The 26425-nt window shown below is 38.4% G+C and overlaps 1 protein-coding gene across 1 annotated transcript in view; it reads right to left on the bottom strand.

The window, feature by feature from the left end:
- The window catches only part of NALCN (sodium leak channel, non-selective), a 218594-nt gene that overhangs the window by 81180 nt on the left and 110989 nt on the right, over positions 1-26425 (bottom strand). Inside the window, exons 12-15 of the mRNA XM_088525668.1 lie at positions 18096-18263; positions 12907-13098; positions 5503-5640; positions 1825-1899 (exon numbers count right to left, since the gene is read on the bottom strand). Of these exons, the coding sequence (XP_088381794.1) occupies positions 1825-1899; positions 5503-5640; positions 12907-13098; positions 18096-18263 (573 nt within the window). The remainder of the gene's footprint in view (positions 1-1824; positions 1900-5502; positions 5641-12906; positions 13099-18095; positions 18264-26425) is intronic.

Here is a 26425-nt window from a genome sequence, read left to right as displayed (position 1 = left end):
CAGTTCCAGGCACCAATTTCTGATCTGCTTTCCCCATAATTATTTTTAAAGCAATACGAGTAACACATTGTATGAATAATATTAATTAGTTTGGATAAAATATCAGAAGGGAATACATGCAACAGTGATATGGAGAGAGGCTGCTGTTTGAAGTATAGAGAAACATTTCAAAAATATAAATACAGATGAAACAGCACCATGTTCTCAAAAGCAGCTTAGCTACCTTGGACATCTCTGTATGTTGTAATTGTGGGCAATGGTACACCATCAAGCCAGAGTCAACTAAACTGGTATGTCCATGTGGCAAAGTGCAGTCTTCCTCTGGATATATCAGCCTGGGTCATGGAAACAGACTATCCTTGTGCTGCACTGCATGGTAGCTAGAAGGCCTGGTCATGTAGGCATCTGTTTTACTCTGGTACAGCACCACACTGAAGATTCTTATACTGCTTCCAGTCTCAGAGCTATGAAATTTAGGAGCATATATATTTTATTCAATTTATGTCTTTTACTTGTGTTTGCTCTACTTCTCATAATCCACCTGCTATAATGGAGACACGCTTCTTATGGAGATTTCAGACTTATGTAGCAGCACAGTACAAGTGTCATCATTGCTTTTTGTGCACCCATTGCAGAGATGGAATACATTTAGTTATACAAAATAACTAAGCTATCTGAGAGATTATTTTTCAGAAATAACATCCTTCTACATTGAATGCTGATTGAAAGATGAACAAAACAATAAATGATGAGTGAAAGAATGATATAAGCTGAATATTACAAAAGAAGTTCCCACACAGTAAGACTTCAACTTGCTATTTTGTGCAAGAAATACGTAATTTTTGAGGATTTTGCTCTTCTTTTGTGTAGATTAAATCACACCGTGTATTTATGTAACACACACAGATAACCCCCTTTCTTGCAGCTTGCCCATGAGTTTTTGATAGCCAACATGATGATTCTAGTTTGTCTTATGTGATTATCTTTCTGGGGTTCAAGCATGAGATAAGTGTTTGTAGATAATGTGAATTCCCAAATCAGGAGCGGCAACAGAGCAAGTTAACTTTGCCCAGTGTCCCTAGGACTCAATCCAACCTCTTTTACCTCAGGAGTCCTGTCTGTGGACCCTTGCCAGTGCACTCCTCTGTGGTAGGTCTACTATGTTTTACATATCTTACAGCTCATAGCATCTTAACATGTCGGGTCTAGCGTCAGGAAGATTGTCTGCCTTGCTCTAAAGCAGAGACTTTTAAATAATTTCAGTTTTAAGAGACCATGGGAGTTACATACTACAACATCTTACTCTCAAGACAGAAGTAAGTCTCTTGTGCTTAACATCCTATTTAGGACTGACATGGCAAAGGAAGAACACTGCATTTCTACATGCTCTTTTCATGCTGCAGTGTAAACACTGACCTATTTAGTAGTTTAGCAGGCTGTACTATTACAGGCTTAGCTATTTAGCAGGCTGTAGTACAACAGTCACGTGATAGTGCCTTCTGAATATGAAAGAGGCCAAGTAACACTTTGTTTCTCAATAAGTAGATTATTGACAGACAGTGATCAAAAAGATTACTTAGCAGTGCTTATTAAATTATTTTAATTGCATAACTAAGTTGCCATTTGTTGAACACTTAAACCAATTTCTAAACCTGTTCTGTAATCTCTAATACAGCATGATGATCAACTATCTAACAAACTACTGCCATTCTCTTCAACATCTCCTGCTTTGTTCATTTTCATGAAGATACCTCCTTACGAAAACATCAGTACAGCCATACTTTATTGAAAATGTTTTTAAGCACAATAAAAATATGCACTTACTTGTTTAAGTTTCTTCAGATCTTCATCAAGTTCCAAATTGTCCAAAATAACAGCAACAAACAAGCTGAGTAGAATCTACAAAACAGTTATAAATTATTTTTGAAGCTTGCTTGACTTTTCTTAAGAAATACTATCAAATGCTATGGGTAAAATGAGAGTCTCTGATGTAAGTATGTCTCTGATGTCAATTTGTAAGTAATAAATTACTTTTACCCTATCATACAATTACTATATGATTTTTTTTTTTAAAATGCAATTCTACATTTCATGACCAATGCATTATATATGCTTAACAATATACCTATCAAAACGTATCTCACAGAAAAAGGAAGTGAAGTTCATCAGAGATATAAAAACATGAAATAGAGTAGAATCCTAAAACATCTCTCAAGGTTAAGTTACTTGGCTATTAAGGTACGAATTTTCAGTACGGAGGCTACCTGACATCAATTTACTTTTATGGACTTTCTTAATGCCCAGAGTGCCTTGGAGGAGAGTAGCTTATTTTACTTTAAAGCAAGGTAACGTCACTAGTTGGGTGCATCAGGAGCCACAGAGTAGGAGACAGAGCAGCTAATGCACTGCACCTTCACAGCTTCATTTGCTATACATTAGATATAGTGGTTTGTAGATGGAAGGAAGAATCCCAGGAAAAAAAAATGTGTATATGAGAAAGTTATTGTATTTTCTTTGTGTGGAGGTACTGTGCAGAGACTAAATAAGCTGAAAACATGACTGACACAGCTGAGAGAGACAGAAGTTAGAAAACTAGGATGCAGGTGAGGAATGATGCTGCCACTTAGTGTATCTCCTCAAATTGCTTACATCTTAAGGCAGCAAATTGGTACATACAGCTGCAACTGCCAAGTTTTTAGTCTCTGAGGAGGAAGGCACATCATGGATGCAGTTTGAGAAGAACAAACCTAAAACAAGGACCACACCCTGAAGTAGAAATCCTTAATGAAGATATTCACGGGAATGCCTTCCTCCTCCCTTGTAAGAAGTACTTTGGCAGTAAAACAGAGAGCACAGAAGTGATGGAAGCACCCATCCTCTTTCCTGCACTCCTAGTTATTTAAATATGCTTGTAAATCTGATCCAATTTCAATAAAGTACATAAAGATCATTTTCTAAATTAACACGGGCAAATATCTATAAGTACACTGAGCTCCTAATAAATTTTTAGAAGAAAATTGGCTTTAGCACTGTTTAAAAGTTTCTGCAGCTATTAGAAAAGACATTCTAAATATGCCTTGTACCGAAGCAGTGCCTCCTGCATGTTTCCTCATGCATCTCATGATTATTACTAACTGTGGAAGTTAGTTAAGATGGCCTTTAGAAAGGTAAAGCAAGACAGAATTTTGATAAAATACATAATCCCTGGCACAAAGTACTGTGATCACTAGTTGGTGGTTAATAGTTTTGCTATCATTTTGTTAGAATTTTAATGTAATTTACAGCATTTTTCTTCTTTGGACACATTATATAGTCTGTGATTCTCCATTATCTGCAGAGTAGTTCAGGAAGTATTGTTCCATGCTAAAAAAAAAAAATAGTACTCATTAAATATATCAGCCCTTAAAACCTTGCTGCTTTGTGCTGCTTTGTGCACTTCCATGTATCAAGACACATCAAGACTTTCATTAACTCTCTTTTCACATCAACAAGAGCCACAAAGCAGTTACCACAATAGAACAGTTAAACCCAAACTTATTTGTTTAACTTCCAGCACTGCCATCTTGATTAATAACAGTCTTCACTTCCAAGAGAGGTTTTGTTTTTTGAGCTTCAACTTTTCTTTGCCTTCTATTGTGAAACCTATTAATTTCTTTCCAAAGCTCAACAGTCTCCTTTGCCAAATGCCTACAATTATCACTTCTCAATTCTAATCCTCCCCCTTCTCCTGGCTAATGAAAGTTGCTCCTTCATTTGACTTCATTCTTGTTATTCATTTATTGATGCTTATTCTTAGATCTCTTCATGGTTGCAGGGGCAGTTCATGCCTTTTCATGCTCCTTCACCAATTGAACATTATTTAATTTATTTAAACTTCTCTTCTTCCTCCAGACAATTCTGTCCTACAGAGTTTTTCTTTCCAGGGTCTGAGGGAAATCTTAAAACTGAAGCTAGCAACTTCAGAGAGATAGGTAACTCTACAAAGTTCTATTAGCAAAGTTTCTTCATAGAAGTACAATTTGCATGAATGAGAAGAAAAGGGTACACCTATGAAACAAAGCAAGGACCATATAATTAAAAGGGAATTCCCTGGAAAAGGACTGAGGATGGTGTACAAAGAAGTACCTCAGCTCCTGGCAAAATAAGGGGCTTAAGTAAACAGAGCAGTCCTGTACAACTCCCTTAAAACAGATCCGTTATATAAAATAGCATGAAAAAGTCCGCTTTTTGCAGTTAAAACAATATTCTTCATAAAGTATCAGAAAAACTGCAGCAAGATTCTCTAACCAGAAACAGTTTTCAAATTGATGACCAAAATCCACTTCCTTATTGCTTTCCATCCCTGCTTCCCAGGAACTTTAAAGGTTTTTTTTAGAGTGAAAAATTGCTATTACAGATCCTAAGGAATCTTCTGTACTTGCCAGAAAAGTAGAAGTCCTGTGGATCTTTTGATATGTATATTCGTTCTGCTTATTTTTTAAATTTGGCTAAACATCTCTAAGAGAATCAAATGTCCTTCCACTAAGCAGCCAGAATTTCAGTCCATATGCAGGAGCCTGCTGAATCCACAGCTGGTCATTAGACCGTTTGGTCATTACGTGTGAAACAGGACATAAAATGAAGTAAAGAAAATGAAGCTGGGGTCAGATAGAGACTGTATAAATACTGTTAGTACCTTATATAAGTAACCAACACTGAGCAAAGAAAGAAGAAAGGTATGAAGAAAGTGGAAATATGAATAAGTTCATCCAACCATTATACTGAAAGCAAAATACAAAATGAGCAAAGTACGGGAGAATTAGGAATAGCTAAAATGATCATTCCCCTAATTGTGGTATTTTCTCTGAGTTTGGCATTTGAAATACATACAGTAAAACAAGCCCTAATGGATGTAAGATTTCCAAAAAGCTGTTTTTCCTTAGCATTTTCTCCACAGAAAAATGTAATCATCCCATTTGAAATGCATACAGGAAAAAAAGAGGTATTTTTTTCAGATATAATCCCTATTTCTATGTACATGCAGGAACTGCTTTATTAATTCTCACTCTTTTGTTACTTCATATGCTACATGATAAATTTGCCACATGTTGATTTTGCATCAGACAACAGGAAACCACTGACTTGTAATTAGGAGTTTGTACCACGCAGCTTTACATTTCTGACTTAAATGGCAGCTGCAAAGAGAATGCAATGGAGACTGAGAAGACTATTCTACACAATAAATAAAAGCTTATTTCAGTCTGCAATCACCAGAACTGTGAAGGAGTAAGACAGTTAACAATTGTAGTACCAGTTTAACAGTATTCAATCTTACGAAGAGCATCTCTGAACAAAAGCTAATGAGTAAATTGTACCACATCAAAGAACCAATCCTAAGGTGCTCTGTGCTGAAAATGAGCTTCACAATTAGGCTTAACCAGCTGAATAAAATAAGTAATGCAGGAGGTATGGCACTAATTCAAATCAAAGAAAAGCATAGCACATTTGCAAGTCAAAACTTACCAAAGTAGCAAAAAGATGGTAAAGGATGAAATAAATAGCAACTACTGGTGCCCACATATGTCCGACAGCGTTCAGTGTCTGATCCATGACATCTACCCATCCTTCCTGTGTAAGAATCTGAAACATTGACATGAATGCCTGCAAGAGATAGATTCAGGAATTACATTACGATAGTTTCACAGGCACAAGCCTCAAGTTGATTTAACAGAGCAGAAGACTTTTTCTAACTTAAAAGATAAGATAAATTGATCTAATTTTGTAAAGTTGGGTGAAATGCTATTTTCAGAGCAAAAGGAGAATTAAAAAGCTTAAGTTTTGGCTGAGAATAATATTCTGCAACTTGTAAACACGGTCCTAGCTCTATTAACCAATATGAAGTGTTCTCTGCTTTCCTTCAGGGCTGATAAAATAGAATAAATATCCTTACAGCTTATTGCTTTGCATGTTACATTGTGCTGTCATGCTCATTCTTGAGTGTTATCTCTCTATAAATGTGCCTAAAATTAAGTGTAATAATTAAATGAGATCATACATTTTAAACTCCAAACCTGCACTATCTATTGCCATTTCTTTTCATAATATACTCAAAATATTACCCATTTATGAAGCAGATCAATTTTACCTGAGCATTTGTGATCAATGGTTAGTGTCCAGTGTGAACACTGGAGATGTGATATGATTCTCAGGTTGGAATTTGGAAATAGCCTCAGAGAGATAAAATCAGGTGAGACCAAAGGCAGCACCTGGGACCAAGGCTCTCACAATGAGCTCTTTGGAGAAAGCTGAGACAGATGCACTTTACAGATGGGTTGCTCACGGAGCTGGGAATCATCAGGAAAAAGAAAGAGCCCAAAGCAAGAGTAGAATTAATCTAATCAAAGACAGCCATAACCACTACAGTCTTTGGAATTTAAGCTATTCACTCAAAGCTTACTTTATAGAAATTTGAGAAAAAAAGAGGACTTTTGTTTCATCTCAACCTAAACACCTAAAATGGGTCAGATGAATCGCTTTCTCTCTATATTTCTTTACTGACATCTCAAAATGCACAGATGTAGAGGTTTTCATGGTAAGTAAGTGGCTGGTAATTGGCTAAAGGTCAGTTTTGGCTAAAGCCAAAGGACTACAGCATAGACCAGAATTGAAGTCAGTATGACAAATGTGTAAACAGGAGACGTGTATCATATCTAGACACTGATGACACTGTTCTGCCTCAGTCACAGAAGTTTGACTCTCAGATCTAAGCAGTGGGCAGATCTCAACAGTTTTAAATCTTTACTTATGGCCATACTACTGCACAAATGTTCTTGGTTTTGCTTGCTGTCAGTTTGAATTTATTTCCAGATAGGAAGGATCAGAGTTGATATCTTACTGAAGTTTAAAACCTACCAAAAAAGTGTTGGAAACTGAGTAAGATGTCAACAACACAGCTTCTTGTTAATACGATTCCTCCAATTGAAAGCACTGATGCAGGTTGTAGTGATGAAGAGATATGATATCTATGCTCAGTGTGGCTGACACCCCCAGCAACAGCAAATTAACACAATAATGCCCCTGGCACAAATGAAGAGAACCATTCTTGTTACACCCATAAGGAAAAGACACTTGGAAAGCCCCTCACATCAACTTATCCTAAGCCTGAATGCATGCTGGAAAAACCAAAAGCATGTAGACTGGTCTATGCCCTTGCAGAACCGTAACACAATTTCTAGTTCTTTTTCAAATCTGCTCACCATAGTACTGTTTCTGTATCATAAACTCAGGGCAGGGGTGCTGTGTGCTTCAAATTTGAAAGGAGGGCCTGTGAATGCTTGCTGGGATGGTGCAGGACATGGGGTAGCGCAGGCACAATCAGTGCAGTCTTGCTGTCCAAATTGTTTTTTTCTTGTACCCAGTTTGAGAGAACTATTGTCCTGTCTGTGTTCTGGCATTGTCTTGGAGAGAGTTAGCTGGAGACGGGAAGCAAGTCTCCCTCTTAGCAGCATCAGTACCTGGAGGCCAGTTACTGAGCTCAATTCTCAGCCTCTTTCCCTGAGTATTGGGAAGGATCCTACCACTGCAGCCTTTTTTTTTTTTTCCTCCATACACAATAACTAGCACAAATTTGAAAATAATAAAAATTGGGTCATGGTGTCTTTTGATGCTGTCCAGAGGAAGAAGTGTGCATTTGTACTCTCCCTGGGGGCTCCCACACATTTAGCTATTATGGACTTTGCAAACAATTCTCCTGATGGTTCTCACAGAATACAGCTCAGTTTCTTATTACTGCAGTGTTATATTATGTTCGGTAGTACTCTCTGAAGCAGGTAGATGTGTACACTCACTGCTAGACTAAGATCAAGGGGTTTGAGTAAGGCAGACCTATTTTTATAGTTGTTTTTCAGAATGAAATAACATTGATCAAATTTTCAGAGGTGATTAAGCTTACGAGTCCAAATCAGTCATAAGGAGTAAACCTAAGGAGAACATGAAACAGAGCAGAGTATTCAAGAGATCACACACATTGGGGGGTGAAGTGAAGGGCAAGACTTAAATTCCTGTATCAACAACATCTTGTCTAAATGTAATGTACTGGCTATTCCTTTGAACACACAGATCCTACAGAGAAAAGAGGCTACTGTAACCCAGAAGTGGCCTCAAATAGAGCAAATTGCTTACAGCTACCTTGCTGTAAATGCTTTATGACAACTAAAATCTTAACTACTATCTCATGTATTTGCATGAAGGTCCAAACATGGATGCTGGAATTTGCACAATACCACTTGCATAGTTCTACCTATCTTGGTACTTATCTTGGCCTTAACTAGCATATTGCTGACTTGTGCCCAGATGCTTCCCTGGAGAGGATCCCTTTGAAGCAGCATCCCCCACAACCACATACGGCATCTTACACTGTGTAAAATGGCATCATCTAACCAGTGAAACATTTCCTTGAAAAGAAAAGCAAAAAAAAAAACCCACAAAAACGTATTGAGGGTCCTACCAAAAAAAAAAAAAAAGGGACAGCTCACCAGCATTTTATTTATAAAATATCTCAGGTCCCACCTCATGCAAACCATGCAGAAAAGTAAACATGGGGAACTTGAGCTCAGAAGAGGCCTTCTGTAGACAGAGGAGTATGTGTGAAACAGCAGAAGAACCAGCTGCCAGGGGTGCTTGTGCCCACACAAGGGAAGCTAAAAAAGGCGATCGCTGTTTCCCTGCACTCAGAGCAGCTCTGGGCCTTGTGGGGGTCATGCTTCCCTGGTGTGATACTCTGCTGAAATAAAGAGGAAGGTACAGACATATTAAATAATACATCCTGCTGCTGGCTTTGAACACGCTTGGTGACAAGGTAAGTGAAGCAGTGCAGCATCTATTCTGAATCATATACTCCAGTTTATTTATTTTTTCAGTGTATTTTAATTATTTCTTCCAGGTATAAACATGTCTCCAATACTGTGTTGCAAACCCTTTGTTACTACAAGCACTATGTTAACCTAGAAAAGACACTCTTTCAGCACAGTAAAATGAATCTTTTAAAACTGTCTATAATGGATACAGTTAATAGAATGTCGCTTTAATTCAATTTAAATATTTTATTTATTATTTTATTTCTATTTCATATTATGCTACTAAATTCCTTTTTGGCTCAAAACATTAGTTTTAAGAAAAACATAAGGCAGCATACAAAGAGTCTGTGTTTTATACCCAGCAATCTCCTTCAGAGCAAGATATTTTTAGATGAAAGATATACTTCCCCCTGTTTATTTTAAAATGAATTTGAAATGCAACAATCTAGCTGACAGAATCAACATCTGTGAAGATGAGTCTTAAAGATTTATGCAAATGCTGAATTTTTGAATTAATTTATGTTATAGGAAAGACTGTCAATTTCTTTGAGTATTTATGCCCTATTACTTAATTAGCTGTTTTGATGATGAAAGTCAAACTATATAGTTTTTTTAGAGTGGATGATTGGCAAATGTTCAGTTAAATGTACCAGCTGGAATGACAATTCTGATATCTTGTCCATCCACACAGGTGGTACTACTTGATTACTACAGGAAAAGTAAAGTATTGACTAATAACTGACGCTTGCTCATAAAATATCATGGGCTCAAACCCAAAGGCCTTCCTCATCAATGTAGTCCTATAATAAGTGGTATTACTTCTGTAAATTAAGTTAATAGGATTTAGGCCAAGACTGTGAAATGCTTGCATTCTTTTCTACTTAACGTTATTTTTTTTTTGTTTTTTTTTTTCTTAACACACTATTGACAGCCCAATGACAGCAGAATAGCTATCCTGTAAAAAGGTGTCAGGCAGAAACTGCATTAAAGAATGAAGACTATACTCTTCTTTTTTTAACTGATGATGACTATTTTGAACTAACATGTCACAATTTGAGCACATGTCACAATGTCACATGTCACATGTCACAATCAAGACTGGAAGTGAAGTCCCAGTTCTAATGAAGACTGATATACTCAAGATATTGACTGATGCCAACAGCAAAAATCCCACTGGCATCTCAAGAGCAAAAATCCCAAGGGCATTCACATGGGGCTGGGTTTCATTTTGTGTTGACCCATTGAAAACAACGGGTCAGGAGTAGGACCCAGGAGCAGGCGCTCGGAGCACCACTCCTAGCTTTGCAACTTAGCAGAGACACTGAGCAGTCAATATATAGCTCCAAATCACAGGAGAAGCTGTGTTTTTAAGGGCCATGGCAGTGGGAGAGACTAACAGTATATTTTGATTTCCATATGGTGAATCCTTAAATTTCTTAGCAACTTTCTTCCACTGATGCCTTTGAACAGAACTCTCGCATTTCTCCATTATTTTGTGTCTGGAGCTCAGCTATCCCCTGTTTTTCTCAGAGCTCAATATGTGCAGGCAAAAATAGAGATAGCAGATTGGTTTAAAAAAAGTATAGCAAACATTTATATTTTTATACTTAGTATTAGAGATAAAGCCAGTCTATTTGGAAAGTTGCAGTGGTCAAAAGAAGAACAGTGAAATTTGTATCCATAGCAACACTGAGCTTGTGCCTATTGACTGTTGTCAAGAAACCACGTGAAAACATGCAATTTATAGGCATTAGGGAAAGAAGGAGGTCTCCTTGTTCCGAAACCCATACTGTGCCTTCTTGTAAAGCACTTATGGTTTCAAAATGATTTCATGTTTTGTCTGTGTTGAAAGCACCTTTATGTACAACCTCAAAATTTACCCTCCGGTGTGATCATTTTTCTCCGTGTACTCGTCCTCAGCACATTTAGCAGTGCACAAAGTCCACAGTAACAAACAGTTCTTGCCATTGTAGCTTCACTCATCTTTGGGATAAAAACATAAAATAAAAAATCTATAGTGCCAGCTTCTTCCGATGCAAAAGATCCCCTGATCCTCATAGCCTCTGTATTAGATAGTAATGCCAGTGTTTGTGCAGTCACGTTTGGAAAATAATACATTCCAGGCCGATCGCAAAGCACACATTTTATAATTGTCTTTCTTGTAAACTGATTCACTGGTCTTTACTCAGAGATGACAGCATTAGAGGGAATCCCCCTTTGCTAGAAAGACACTGTAGATGAACATTGCCCTATCAAAATTCTGGAGTAGAAAGTTTTCACTGACTTTATTAAGGTTTTAAGAGCTGTTTCAATAGAAAATTATAAAAGCAAAGCCCATACTGTAAATTATACTTTGAGCCATTTATGACTAAGTGAAAATGTATATTAACACTGACCAAAAAAAAAAAAAAAAAAAAAGAGGCTATTAATTCAAGCTATCACATCAAAAGTATTAAAAATATTTCAATTCAGTATTACTGGAACAGTCCCTTGTTGTTGGTAAAGGGTCCTGTATTTTTCCAAAAAATGAATCAAAAAATAGAAAACAACTCCAGATATTCCTTGTTTTTAAACAACTGTATAATTTTCTGGGTGAAATATTTTCTGCAAATTCATGCCTATATTTCAATATGCAGATATAGCTGCTAAAATTTAATATGAGAAAAATACTTATTGAGGCCTAATTCACATTGAAACTTTCAAAATAATTTAAAGGTCTGCTAGCACCTAGTAGGCTTTTGTCTACTGAGACAGTATGTATGTCAGTAGCATTGAGATACATTGATGTATCTCAGCAGTGTTTTACTGCAAGTTGGTCCTTCTCAGATCATTACTTCTATTCATCTTGTTAAAATCTGAAAGTTGTAGTGCATCTGTCTTATTTTAGTTATATAATTCTTTCAGAACTGACATTACCATTTTGCATAAGTAACCAACTAATTTCAAATACAAAATCTATGGTAATTTCAAGCTTTTGAAACTGGAAGTTTGTTTCATAAATTATACGTGGGATTTGGATCCCATGGGATCCATATTGGGATACCATAGCATGGTAGTATCATTCAGTTTAGAGAGAAAGGCCTGATTTTGTAGGAAAAAAACTTTCTGTTATCTTCTTTTTTTTCCTTCAACTTTCAGAAAAGAATTACATCGAATTCTTAATGATCCTACTGATTGTTTTTCTAAAACAGAAAGCACGGCAATATATTATTCTCTGAGGAAGGTATCTTAGATTTGATGGCTAGTGTCCCATTCATCAAATCCAGGTAGATAATTACAAATTGCTGCCTAGCCGTTTTGTTTGTTAAAAGCATGCCCCTTAGGCTTTCTTGCTCATTCTTATTTAATTGTTCCAAGCAATGCTCTTTCATAAAACAGATACAGTGGATAACCAAGATGGGATGAGAGAAACAAATAAATTGTGGCTGGAACCAATCCGTGTACACTCAATTGAATATATTATTAAAGAAATGGCAGTATTTTCATTCAGAACCGTGTTCTTCAGTAAATACATTAGCTCCAATTTACACTGATTTTCAATGTTCTGTTCTGATTTAATGTCCCTAAATATCCATTATTTATGCCCAAAAGACAAACACTTATTTTGTCAGTGCAGTCCGGCTTTATAATCTTGTGCAAAATGGGCATTCCTGTACAAACTAAGAACAGCCATTTTCATAATATGAAGATACAAATCATGTGCAGACATGCTTTATATACATTTTGAGGATATTATTCATAGTTGTGCACATGAACCCTCTTCTTGTAGTGTGCTAGAGTACTGTTAGACCATATGCTTTGTTGTATCACTATCACTGTGTGAAAATGAAAATTCTTTGTATTCTCTCAACAGGAAGGGAAAACCTATCCCAGCCTAAGCCTAACTTCATTACTGAAGGTAGACAGAATGACTGACAACTCAGAAAGCACAACTCCCTTATCTCTGCATAAACTGATTCTGCTTCATGGTTCTTAGAAGGAAAGTAAGATTGGTAACATAATATCAAATATGATATATTAATAATGAGAAAATAATAACGAGCAAGAAGTAATCAGTGTTGCTTATACTTGCCCGTGGAAAAGTTGTAAATCTATCCAGTTCTTCCACAAAGCAGAACATTTGTAAACTGATTGCTGACATTACAATTAAGAGACTGGCAGTAAATACCACCAAACTGCCAAGTTTTTTCCCTGGTCCAAATATCTTATACACAAAGTCCTCCAAAGCAGGAGAAATCTTTATAAGTCGAACTACTCTAAGAACCTGCAAAGAAAGAGAAAATACAAATATATTAGTTGTTTCATTTATTACACTTAGCAACAGCAGACTCAGAGATTTCAAAACCAAGAAGGGAAGTCCAATTGTAGCCCAATAAATATCATGGAGTTATTGCTTGTAACAGGCCACAGGTTGTATGGTAGGTTAAGAACACAAACCCTGAGGACCTGTCAGGCTTTGTCCTATCTTAGCCTGTCTCGAGAGTTGTATTAGCTTGTAATAGCAGTTATGCAATGAGCAGGTAACTATTCACACGTGTTGTTTTAGCTTTTCGCTTAGTTTCTTACAATTGTGTGGTGCAAAGCTTATTACTGTGGATAAATTTTGTACAAATGGATAGTAATAACTAGGAGGAATTTTGCATAGAATGAACTGTCTATGACCCTTTAATAAAATGCAGCAGTGAGGAGTACAGGCATGGGATGATAGCAGAGGTCTTGAAAGTGCCGGTGCAGGGCTACCCTGGAGTCTCCTGGGCTATAAACGACTCAACAATGACCAGTGGCCACTATAGGAATCCAGCTGCTTTGAGAGGAAGCGGAGGGAACAATGACATATAAAACATCTCATAAAAAATAAATTTGCATAGTGCAACATAGAATTACAGACCAAAGAAGAAAGACCAGGGTTTACAGAATGTTACCAAATATGTAAGAATGACCTTAAACAGACCCGTGAGGAGGAAAACAACATGAACATCAGACTGTTCCTAGTGAAGGATTTGGGACAGAGATGACGCACCCTGAATGAATCACTGTACGGTACGCTAGGACCCAGAGGAGTAGAGTGCACCAGAAAAAGCACAGATATGATGAAGTCTGTATATCATTTTGAATGTGTATGATTTGAACTGTGATAGTATCACTGTAACTGCAATAACTGGAATAAATATGTAGGACTTAATTAAACTAATAACAATAAAAGTGTTTTTGAATATAAGGTGTGGTCCTATTGCCGTATCAAGACTTTGAGTGTAGCAAACTGGGAATTCAAACAACTCACTCCGTAATGGAGATGCAACAAATTGGAAACAGAACTATTATGATCATTTTGTCAATCCAACCTGCATAATATAGGTCAATATCAAGAGTTTCACTTTTTCATTCCGCAGCTAGCCCACAGTTTCTCCTAGAGAAAAAAACACACTTTTTTTTTTAAATAAAAAAAGCAGATCAGTCCTGATTTAGCAATTGAGAATCTACTGTAGTGCTAGGTAAATTGCTCAAAAGTTTGATTACCATCACTGTTAAAAATTCTTACTTATTACATCTAGGTAGGGGGTCCTGATCAGTCTTGGAAGAAAGCTCTGCTTTGAGCAGAAAGCCAGATTAGATGGTTTTGAAAGGCCACTCACGGACTAGATTTACCTATGATTCTATGTTATCTGCAAGATCAGGTTATAAAGAACTGCCAACTCTCCTTCCATAAGTCCAACTTTCCAACTCAGGGAGCCAAAGGGAAAACAGCACATGTTTCTTGTCATTGTGTATAGTATAACCTAGCAAGTTAGATAATGGAATGTATGTTGCCATTTCATCTTATACATAAAAAGGGAAAAATTGGGTGGCATCTGTGTGCCGGTGATATATTTTCCACCTCTCAGAATTTACAGTGGTAACTGTAAATGTTGATGTGTTGATGTGCTGAACTCTGCTGAGGCCCTACCCATTAGCCTGACCCATTTGCTGCTCTTGCCACCTCCTCTGTGACTGCTGCAGTTGCTGCTACTGCTGAATCTACCTTTGCTAAAGCTGCTGATCCTCCTACTCTTGGCAGTGATGCTGCCAGATCAGTGCCAGGAGCATCATCATCATCAACAGAAGCAGTGGCAGCTACAGCAGTTGCTGAAGACAACTCCCAGGTGCATATGAGGCTAATGCCATTCTGTAGCTCATACAAAGAAAAGGATTCTCTAACCCAGGGTACATCTTTTATTTCCATGAAGACCACATTGGAACTGAAAGGCAGGAATTACAATTGCAATTATAGGATGACCTTGTGTACAGTCCAATATAATTACTGTGCTACTTTTGAAGAGAAAGTGGGTTGACAGAGCGATATGACAGTTGTTCACAGAAAGGCTTCATTGTACCTTTTATTTTGCTAGGAATGTACATCTTGTGTTTTGCAAGAAGTTCATCTCATCTATATGTAAGTCATATGCTAGTCACCTAGGCTCTATTTTCAAATGGGAGATAGAAAGTCAGCAGCGGAGAGCGATTCACTTCAAACATGCCCCAACCCTAGTGTGGGATGGGATGAGTCACCCTGGGGAAGTGCCTATCTGTCTTCGCAGGTCATAAACGGGACCTAGACAGAGAGGTTACACTAGACAACTTCCAAATCATGAGGAAAAGACTAGATGAAGTCTTTTCTTTCACCTCATGCTGGACATTGTGGTCACATCACATATAACTTCTGTATGCGATGCTGGTTACCAACACAGAGACAGACTGTGAGATTAGTGAAACTTTCAGGTTTTGTGAAGAACGGAGCGCAAACACGGTGCCTTCTTACACACCAGATCTACCTACAGTGTGACTGCTAGCTCTGTTCTCATCAATACCAGTGCCAACACTGACTCCAGCTGGGTGAAGAATTCGAACTGCCCGTCTTCTGAGTTACCCTTCGGATAAACAGTATTGCCTGCGTTACTTTTTCCCTTTCCTTTTGGGAGCTCTACCTGACCTTTAAGCAACACACAAATTTTATTGATACTATTTGCTGTTTCATTTGTTTTCATTAGGAGACAAATTAAATCTAGTAAAAGAATACTGTAGTGAACATTTATGCATTCCATGTAATTGGATTGCAAATTGTATTAAATTTAAAAGACATAGAAAGTGCACTATTTGGATTAAATATAAAAATATTTTGCAAACCAAATCACGATGAAAACTACAAAAGAGAAACCACAGCTTTGTTTTAGATAATGGCTGAATCTCTTAGAGTGACGATATTTATTCAGAAAATGACTCATATATTACTATACTGCCTTTTCAAAATACCACATGCCAAATTTTGTTGAACCTTCTTCCTGCTATGGAAGTTTATTACAGGCAATATGCAAATTCTATCATATCCCCACTGATTTGGAGGCCTACAGATCACAACCATGAGATGATGCTTTTCCGTACATTATAGATGTTTTCCTTCACAGAGTGCTTTGCAAATTGTTCTGAATGAATGAACAGTGAATGCAAGGAGGATAGGTGGGAGGGTGGACAGTAGCCAATGTACTGAAGAGTGAATCATGTGTTGGCAAAAGGAGTTATTAAGACTAATAAATAATGCAGACTGAAATGTATACATAGGAGGGAGGCTAGAAAATAAAAAAAAATACTTCTTACTATCCTGGAATGTGTCAAATAGGACTTCTGTTTGCAGTAAATGGTTTTGTTCACTGACAAGGAACACATTTAACCTGTCATCAATAATATCTGAAGGCCTGGAGATCTGCCTAACTTCCAGATGCAACCATGTAAGCAAGACTTTTTGACTTTGGTTGATTTGAAAATGTGTTATCTAGCTTGCCCAGAAGCTTAATTTCTGGGGAACATGGTGTGTGCTTCCCTTACACACAGACATCAAAGGTGAAGAATTTTCCAGCCTTACTGTCATTTGCCTCTTAGGGAATTTGGATTGAAAAATGCAAGCCAAATCTTTCACTGCAGCAGATGTTTGGAAAATGTATATTGCTTATAGACACATGTTGTGAAAAAAATCCTGATATTTTCTCAGAACAGCAAGTGCTTTCTTAAACTGGCCCATCTAATTAAATGCATTAAAAATATATACTTTATTACAGCATCTGGCTACATCTTAATTACAATTTTAATCCTATGAGTTAGTGACGATCTTACTTATTTAATCTAGAGTGATCATAATTCATACTTCCTGGAAAAAAAATCAGACACTAGTGGAATCTGCCTTAATAAATGTTCTATTAATTTGTTAATTAAGTTGATAATGGTCATCATTGAGAGCTCCCAGTTAGCATTCCTGTTTGCTTTCCGCATAAGAGTGGAAAAGCCTGTTTTTGATAGCGTCCATTCTGGGATGTTAGGAACATTAGGACACCCCGAATAATAATATTTTACACATTTGAACAACAAAATCAAATGTATAGCCACCTAAAGGCTCCAAATGGCACCAGGTGAGAGAACAAAATAGATTTTGTAATAGTGAAGAGTTTCTTAACCTGGTTTGTAGGATTATGTAGAGGGAATACAGGATATGATTTGCAGACCTTTGAAAAGGCCATTGTTTTCTACCCCCTTCTCACCTGATTATAATATGTGTTATTAGAGCTAATCATGCTTATCTACAGGATTCTGGTGGGCACTATTATTTGTCTTTACTTATTACTAATTATTCACTACATCAATCCACTGCTAAATAAGCATGAGCTAGACGCATATGAATCCTTAGTGTTTTTTTTTTTTTTTTGGAAATAACTATAACAGGAAGCCTTACGAAGGTATTTTGACCACTGAAAGGATCCTTGCTTATCTTATTGTAGACTACAATTCTCAGAATCCAGAAAAAAAAGTGAAGTATCTAAACAGTATTAACTCACAGTTCTCATTTGTAAAGTTAGCACACATGGCGGCTTTCCCTGAAGTTATTAGATAATGCCTTTTTCAAGAAAGACAACATTTTATGCCTTTCATTAGCAATATAGAGCATAGCACATTGTAGTGAATCTTTCTGCTTTCTCCCAGAGCTGAGAAACCCTAAGCATTACATGGAGAAGGAACAGGATTGGTTGTTAAATACTCAAGAAAGGTATTTAAGAACAGATTTGGTGGAGTTGCTAAAATTTTAAAAGTATTCTCATAATGAGCCACTAGAATGAGAATATCCGTAGTCTGAGAATAGAAGTAAATCATAGTGAAATATGTACAACAATAATGCTTTTATTGGCTACTTGGAGTATTTAGGGTAAAAAGTACATAATCTGGTAAATAAGATGAACATACCTGGAAATATGTAAATTGAGAGTGATAGAGGTCTGGATAAATATGAAGAGTGGTTCCAACTACAAGCAGCAACTCGAACTTGTGAAGAGATGAGCTTATGTATCCTGTGAAACCCAAACACCAGATCTTTAAGAGAGCTTCTAAATCAAACAGAACTGTAAAAGCAACCTAGAACAAGAAAGAAAGATGTGTTCAAATCACTATGTTAAACCAAAGTTCCTATGTCATGATGCTTATCAAGGATTTGTATAACAAAAATAAAGATCTCTGCAATATTTAGGAGATACACTGATCATACAGACAGAACAAACAATGAATAATGGATTTGTGTAAGAAAGAATGAATAACTTTGGGTTTTTTTTTCTGATTTTTGTGATTTCATGGCATTTATTTGTTCCTTGGAGAACTATGAAGCAACTACAGAACTGAAACAAAATTTTAAGTTTACAGAACACTTTAAAGAAATGATAATCTGATGTCTTGAAAGCTTTCTGTAAATACAGGCATTTATACATAATCATTAGAATTATTTATTATTGTGAAAATGACATATGATAATATGATGAAAATTGACTATGACAAACCACTTCTACTATTCCTTTTAAATATTTTGGTCTAGTGTGCCAAACAAACAAGGCAAATTTTTAACTCCCTTTCTGTTCTCCAACAGTTGATAGATGATCTTAGTCATGCTAGGAATTGAACAACCTGACACTGTTAATTTTCAAGAGACATAGCAATAAGTGAGAATTATTTACAACTAAGACTTTTAAAGCACTGTGCAAATTATAACAGAGCACAGCCCAAACCTCCTCTTAGGTGAAGTATTACTAGTGAGCTGGGGGCTATAAAGTCTACTGGATTTTGCATAACAAATTCAAAGACTAGGATTTTAATCCTGAGTCTGACCCTGGCAATCTCTGAGACTTTGCCTAAGTGCTTAGATTATTAAAGTTTTAAAATATACAGTTTATCAAAAATATATTTACCAACATCATAGAGGGCTTTTGTGAGACAGCTTAATAGTGTTTTACATATTTTATGTGTAGAGGATAGTCAGAAGCCAGAGTGAAGACAGAAATGAAACACTGCAGTGCTCATGTCCTCTGGTTCACATGGTTGTTTACGAGTAGTGCTACAAGATACACACATGCTGCTTCCCCAAGATGTGCAAAACAGTCATCAGGCTTCCCACATTCTCTAAATGACTAAAGCAAGGCAAAATTCTTTAAAGCACTTTAAAACTTTAGATTAGGAAAGAAATACAATAACAAAAAATCTGTGATATCATAGATGCATCCACTCAGATACATAGTGTATGAATACTCTCATGCTCGTATTATCGAATATACTTGGCCAGATTTTCAGCCTTTGCTTTTATAGTTCAAAGGGATCAGTGAGAACAATGAGCCAAACTTGAAGAAACTACTACATTACATGCATGACAACATCCTTTGAAACATAAAGAACAGCTTTTGTCAATTTTTAAAGGAAAGCTCATTTTAAAAAGAAAACACATCTAATTAAGTTCTAAAAGATTTTGAGGGTGAACTAGGAAAAACAAAACAGGAGCAGGAAGCAGCTGGAATTCAATTTCAGAGCAGGTAGAATAACAATGTTATTTAAATATACACATATGCCTCTGAGTGCTTAGGCTTCCCATTAGGGACCAGATTAACAAACACGATGTTAAGTGTATTTTAATTTATTCTAAAAATGTGTGGGCAGGATCATTTGCATTTTACATGCTTGTCAAAGGAATTCAAACCACTAACACTTAAAAATGTATCAAATGGTTTGCATAACATCTGATTACATTTATACACCTGTCTTCCTGCTGACAGAGCTTGTATTTTTTTCCTTCCTTGTAATTAATTAGGGAAGAAGATTCAGAATATCTGACTAGAACTTTTTGTCAGGTGTGAAACACAGTACGATTTTTTCAAATTTTTATGCTGAAATCACTCTTTTGTTGCTGCAGAGACAGGGGAAAGGCAAACATGTGAAAAAAGTAATAAAAGATCTCCACAGGTATAATAACTTGGGCAGCTGTTGTCCACCAGATTGCCAATTTCCCTTTGGCAAAACATCTGTTTGTTCTCGCCTTGCAGAAGGAAATGAGGCTTGGAGATGAGGAGCGAAAGAGGAGCTTCCAGGAATGGATTGCTTCCCTGCTGGCTACTGTTCGGTCACCTGGAAGTTGCAAGGTCCTCATGCTGACTTTAGCAACATTAACTTTTACCAATATAGCTTTAACTTTTTTTTTTTTTTTTTTTTTTTTTTCCACAAAGACAGAGCTCAATTTCAGCCAACATCCAATTATGTCAGACCCAGTCATTTTTTTTGTAAAACTGTGGCTTACTTGAAAGGTTATCATGCTATTGGGAAACCTTCAAAGGGAATTCTTTCGAGCAGCACCAGTGGGATCAAGGGAAGAGATGTCTAGACTTTTCCTTACTACTAGATTTGACATTGCACTCACTCACGTCTTCAGCAAGGAGAGGAAAAATGCTTCACAGGCAGCAGCAGTACATACAAGAAGAAACTAGGAGCACTATTTCTGAACACTGTTTTCAGACCTCCAAAACAGTCCTTAGACAAAGGTTGCATGTCTTCAATAAGATTTCCAATCTGACACCTTTTTAATGGAGGCAATATGGCAATCACACAAAAACAAACATCCACCACTATTTTTTCTCAATACTGAGCAAAATTCGATGTTCTCAACAGCAAGGATCAAAATGGGATCTCACCTCTTTCTGAGGCCTCAGATGCTACCTTTGGTTGTGGGCTCCTCCTGTTACAAGTCTATTTTGGCTTAATCTGCAAGGCTGCGGTATACAAGTTCAAAAGCTTGTTGGATCCTCTTATTACTTTTGGGTGTACTAAATTATGTAACCAGTGGGATCTGGGTTTGGAGTTCATTTCTATCTTTCTTCTTTTTGTTTAACATCTGACTCTTTCCCTCCTGAATCTGTCCTCTCTTTCCAACACAGAAAGTAGGAGTTCTTTTTTTGCTATTGGATATCTGAATAATTTCAGCTAGGTTTGTCTACTACATTCAAACAGACCCCTCCATGACTCTAGCCCACTTGTGGGTTGCTGGAATGGAGCTCTTACATCAGGCCACAACCACTCCTGACGCCAGTTGCTTTCAAGATGATTTCTGGATAACGGTTTAGGGAGCAGTATGTGTTTGCTTTAATCTGTCTGGCCATTTCCTTAAATACAGAGAATCCTCACTGCTCAAATAAGTCCCCTTCGAAGGGAAAGCTTTCTGCAGCCTGGTCTAAGAGAAAACACAGAGCAACTGCAGAGCAGCCTGCTCCAGCCATCTCCCTCGCCAAGGAAACAAGCCAGCCGCTGTGGAATAGCCTGCACCGCATGAATATTCAGCCTCTTCAAGGCTCTTAAGCCTTATCCTCGTATGCCCTGTGCTGCAAAGAGCAAGTTTCACAGCAACCAAGTAGGAGACGAAACTGGCTTATCAATTTCCCCTCTATCCCAGCGTTTTTTTTGTTTGTTTGTTTTTGTTTTTGTTTTTTTTTTGATTCTTCTGCTCTTTTGATGCTGTATTTCATACCTTCTGCCATAACAGTATTGGGCTTGTTCTTATTTGATTTTTATAGTTACTACAGTAAAAGAATCAGAGGGAAAAAATCCAGAGAACTACAAATCTCTTTTACTTACAAGTAGCGATATCTTCCCTATGCACTTAGACAATTAGACCCCAAAGAAAGGAGGTTCCCCCCACAAAAGGAGAGTATTTCAAACTATGCAGAGAGATGAAAACCTATCTTTAAAGAAATCCAGAGACTGTTCATAGGACAAAAATACTATTCTCTGATTTACATGATGTACTCATCTTGAATTATTAAAACCCTGGCAAGTGATTCTGTCAAAAAAAGCATCTAAACTGCAACTAGATGTTGAAGAGAATATTTCTAGCACTGATTAATAAAGGCTTAATTATACTATATATTCAGTGCTGCATCAGAAATAGCACACACAGGGTTTTCAGTACATTCCTATTTGGAATATAAATAGAATAACTGTTATTTTGTTATAAAATCTAGGCTCCGTTTTGTTTTTTTTTTTCATGCTCACCATGAAAGGTTTATGGTTTTAGACTTTAATCCTACTTTTACTCTTTGGTTCTGGTCTAGCAGATTAAAATAAGTTTCACTATGCAAATGTCTATGAAAAGAAAATATCAAGACTACAGATATCTCAAAACCTCTGCAAGATATGGGAAAATTATCCAAAATTTGTTGTTTATATTCCATTGTCTTATTCCCAGGATCATCCTCTTTCACAATCATATTGTTTTTAGAATGTGTTCAGAACTTGAAGTAAATATTGTAGATTTTATAATTACTCTTTTGTGGACAATTGTCTAAAATTTGGGCTAAATTCAATATGGCAAATATTGATAATTTTTTGTTAAAAAAGATCATAGCATCATAGAATCATTATGGTTGGAAAAGACCTTTGAGATTATTGACTCCAACTGTAAGTCCTTCAACACCATTGCTGCTAAACCATGCCCCTAAACAAGTGCCTCATCTACACATTTCTTGAACACTGCCAGGGATGGTGACTCCACCACTTCCCTGGGCAGTCTGTTCCAATGCTTGACCACTCTTTCCCTGTAGAAATTCTTCCTAATGTCTAACCTGAACCTCCCTTGGTGCAACTTAAGGCCATATCCTCTTGTCCCACTTGTAACTGTTCTGGAGAAGTGACCGACCTCCCACCTCACTACAACCTCCTGTAAGATAGTTTTAGAGAGTGATGAGGTCTCCCCTTAGCCTCCTGTCCTCCAGACTAAATAACCCCAGCTCCCTCAGCGCTCCTCGTAAGGCATGTGCTCCAGTCCCTTCACCAGCTTTGTTGCCCCTCTTTGGATATACTCCAGCACCTCAATGTCTTTCTTGTAGTGAGGGGCCCAAAACTGAACACAGTATTCAAGGTGAGGCCTCATCAGCGCCAAGCACAGGGGAACGATCACTTCCCTGGTCCCGCTGGCTACATTCCCGATACAAGCCACGAGGCCGTTGGCCTTCTTGGCCACCTGGGCACACTGCTGGCTCATGTTCAGCCGGATGTGGAGCAACATTCCCAGATTCTTTTTTGCCGCGCCACTTGCCAGACACTCTGCCTCAGTCCTGTAGCTTTGCTACAGGAGGTAAGATTGAGGGTCTTTGGAGTAAGATTGTTTAATGTATGGAACAAAGCAATTTTAAAATGACAAATATTGGTAAATGCTCTGTATTTAATGCTGAATTGACTTTCATAAGGTGTTCAAGGACTCTGACTTTATTAGTCATTTTAAAGATATTTGAACCTAGAATATAACCTCCCTAGAACAAAAAGGCTCAGGCGCACAAGTGGTTTACTTTATACAAATACTGAGAAAGTCAGTTACTCTTCTAAGGCAAGAAATAAGGCCATGCGTGTTATATTCAATGTCAGGATCCTTAGGTTCAATGAGGAAATAAATGCAAATTTGCATTTGAACAACAATGAACAACAATCATAGAATCATCGAATGCTTAAGGTTGGAAGGGACATCTAGAGGTCATCTAGTCCAACACCCTGCACTCGGAGGGTCACCTAGAGCACGTGGCACAGGACTGCATCCAAGCTGGTTTTGAAGATCTCCAGAGAAGGAGACTCCACAACCTTTCTTGGCAACGTGTTCCAGTGCTCTGTCACCCTCACTGTCAAGAAAATTTTCCCTTAAGTTCCTGTGGAACTTTTGATGCTTCAGTTTGTGGACGTTTCCTCTAGTTCTGTTGGTGGCCACCACTGAAAAGAGGCCAGCACCATCCTCCTCACTCCCTCCCTTGAGGTACTTATAGACACTGATTAGATCCCCTCTCAGCCTTCTCTTCTCCAGGCTGAACAGGCCCAGCTCCCTCAGCCTCTCCTCATAGGGCAGATGTTCCAGGCCCCTGATCATCCTTGTAGCCCTGCGCTGGACTCTCTCCAGCAGCTCCACATCCCTCTTGTACTGTGGAGCCCAGAACTGGACACAATACTCCAGATGCGGCCTCACCAGGGCTGAGTAGAGGGGCAGGATCACCTCCCTCGACCTGCTGCAGACGCTCTTCTTAATGCAGCCCAGGCCCCTTCTTGGCCACGAGGGCACACTGCTGCCTCATGGTCAACTTGGCATCCACCATGACACCCAGGTCCCCCTCTGCAGAGCTGCTCTCCAGAAGGTCGGTCCCCAGCCTGTACTGGTGTCTGGGGTTGTTCCTCCCCAGGTGCAGAACCTTGCACTTGGCCTTGTTGAATTGCATGAGGTTTTTCACTGCCCAGTTGTCCAGTCTGTCCAGGTCCCTCTGGATGGCAGCGCAGCCCTCTGGGGTATCAGCTACTCCTACCACTTTGGTATCATCAGCAAACTTGCTGAGGGAGTACTCTGTGCCTTCATCCAGGTCATCGATGAATAAATTGAACAGGACTGGACCAAGGACTGACCCCTGGGGGACCCCGCTAGCTACAGGCCTCCAACTAGACTCAGCACCCCTGATCACCACTCTCTGGGCCCTGCCATCCAGCCAGTTCCTAATCCACCTCACTGTGCACTCATCTATCCCACACTTCTGGAGCTTGCCCAGGAGGATGTTGTGAGGGACGGTGTCAAAAGCCTTGGTGAAGTCAAGATAGACAACATCCACTGCTCTCCCCTCGTCTACCCAGCCAGTCATTTCATCACAGAAGGCTATCAGGTTAGTCAGGCAAGATTTCCCCTTGGTGAATCCATGCTGACTACTCTTGAGCACCTTCTTGTCCTCCACGTGCCTGAAGACAACAGCCAGTATGAGCCGTTCCATCACTTTCCCAGGGACGGAGGTGAGGCTGACTGGCCTGTAGTTGGCTGGGTCCTCCTTCTTGCCTCTTTGAAGACTGGCGTGACACTGGCCTTCTTCCAGTCCTCCGGCACCTCTCCTGTTCTCCAGGATCTTTCAAAGATGATGGAGAGTGGCTTAGCTATGATCTCTGCCAGCTCACGCAGCACTCTGGGGTGCATCCCATCAGGGCCCATGGATTTGTGGGTATCGAGTTTCCTTAGGTGCTCTCTGACCCAATCTTCCTCTACCCAGGGCAAGTCTTCCTCTCCCCCAGCTTCTTCTCTTGTCCCTAGGGCCTGGGGCTCTAAAGGGCTGCCCTAGGTAAACACCAAAGCAAAGAAGGCATTCAGCAACTCTGCTTTTTCTGTGTTATTTGTAACCAGGGTGCCCATCTCGTTCGCTAGCGGACCCATGTTTTCCCTGATCTTCCTTTCGCTGTTAATATATCTGAAGAAGTTTTTCATGTTATTTTTAACATCCCTTGCCAGATTGCATTCCAAAAGCGCCTTAGCTTTCCTTGTCGCATCTCTGCATTCCCTGACTATGTTCCTGTATTTCTCCCAGGGGGCCTGTCCTTTTTCCACATTCTGTATACCGCTGCCTTCTGCTTGAGCATTCCCACAAGCTCCCTGCTCATCCACGCGGGTCGCCTGCCCTCTCTGCCTGACTTCTTACACACAGGGATGCACTGCTGCTGGGTGTGGAGGAAGTGCCGCTTGAAAACTAACCAGCTCTCTTGGGCCACCCTTTCTTCTAGAGCTCTAGGCCATGGGATTCTTGTATAATCAACTTTCATACTGGTCTTGGTGATTCATCCTGACAGGATGCTTTTTAGTCACTAACTTCTGCTTCTAGTCAAAAGAAAGGAGAGGAGCAGGAAGCCAGTGTAGATACTTTCATCTGTATAAACTGTTGCTTTCACTATAATTGACACACCCCCTGCTCACATATAGGCATATAGGCACCTTTATCAGTGGAGAGAACTTTGTTTCAGATGCTGAGACGACATTTACTCAATGTTTATCTTCTGCCATCCCCAAAGGTATGAGAGACAGCAGAGAATGATGTTGCACTGATGTATCTACATTTTGTACTTGCTCCTTTAACTTTGCTTTGATCTCATTTTTGCTCCAGAACTGCTGAAGTCTCTCACAAGTTTTCAAGAGATCAGATACAAAATCTAGAGCTAATGTAAATTAAAAAACAGTTATCAGCTGATCACAATAGGGAGATTCATAAAACACTGTATCATTAAGGATGAAACTATTTAAAGCTGTGTACTTAAACCTGGCTCACAGATGAATTTTGTCATTACCAATCCTAGAGCACAAGTCTTTTTGTCTCTGCCACTGTTCTTGCTGCCTTACCAGCTGACAATGTTGTCTTACGCTCTAGCATGACAATGTCTGTCTTCAGGAACCGAGGCCTTAAACTACACTCAAAGCTCCTTCTTTTCAGTTTAAGATC

The sequence above is a fragment of the Tinamus guttatus genome, unplaced genomic scaffold (assembly GCF_059628265.1).
Source record: "Tinamus guttatus ecotype Peru unplaced genomic scaffold, ASM5962826v1 Tinamus_guttatus_pri_ptg000235l, whole genome shotgun sequence".
NCBI lineage: Eukaryota > Metazoa > Chordata > Aves > Tinamiformes > Tinamidae > Tinamus > Tinamus guttatus.
Note: the sequence above shows the minus strand (reverse complement) of the source record. Positions and strands in the feature narration are given on the sequence as shown.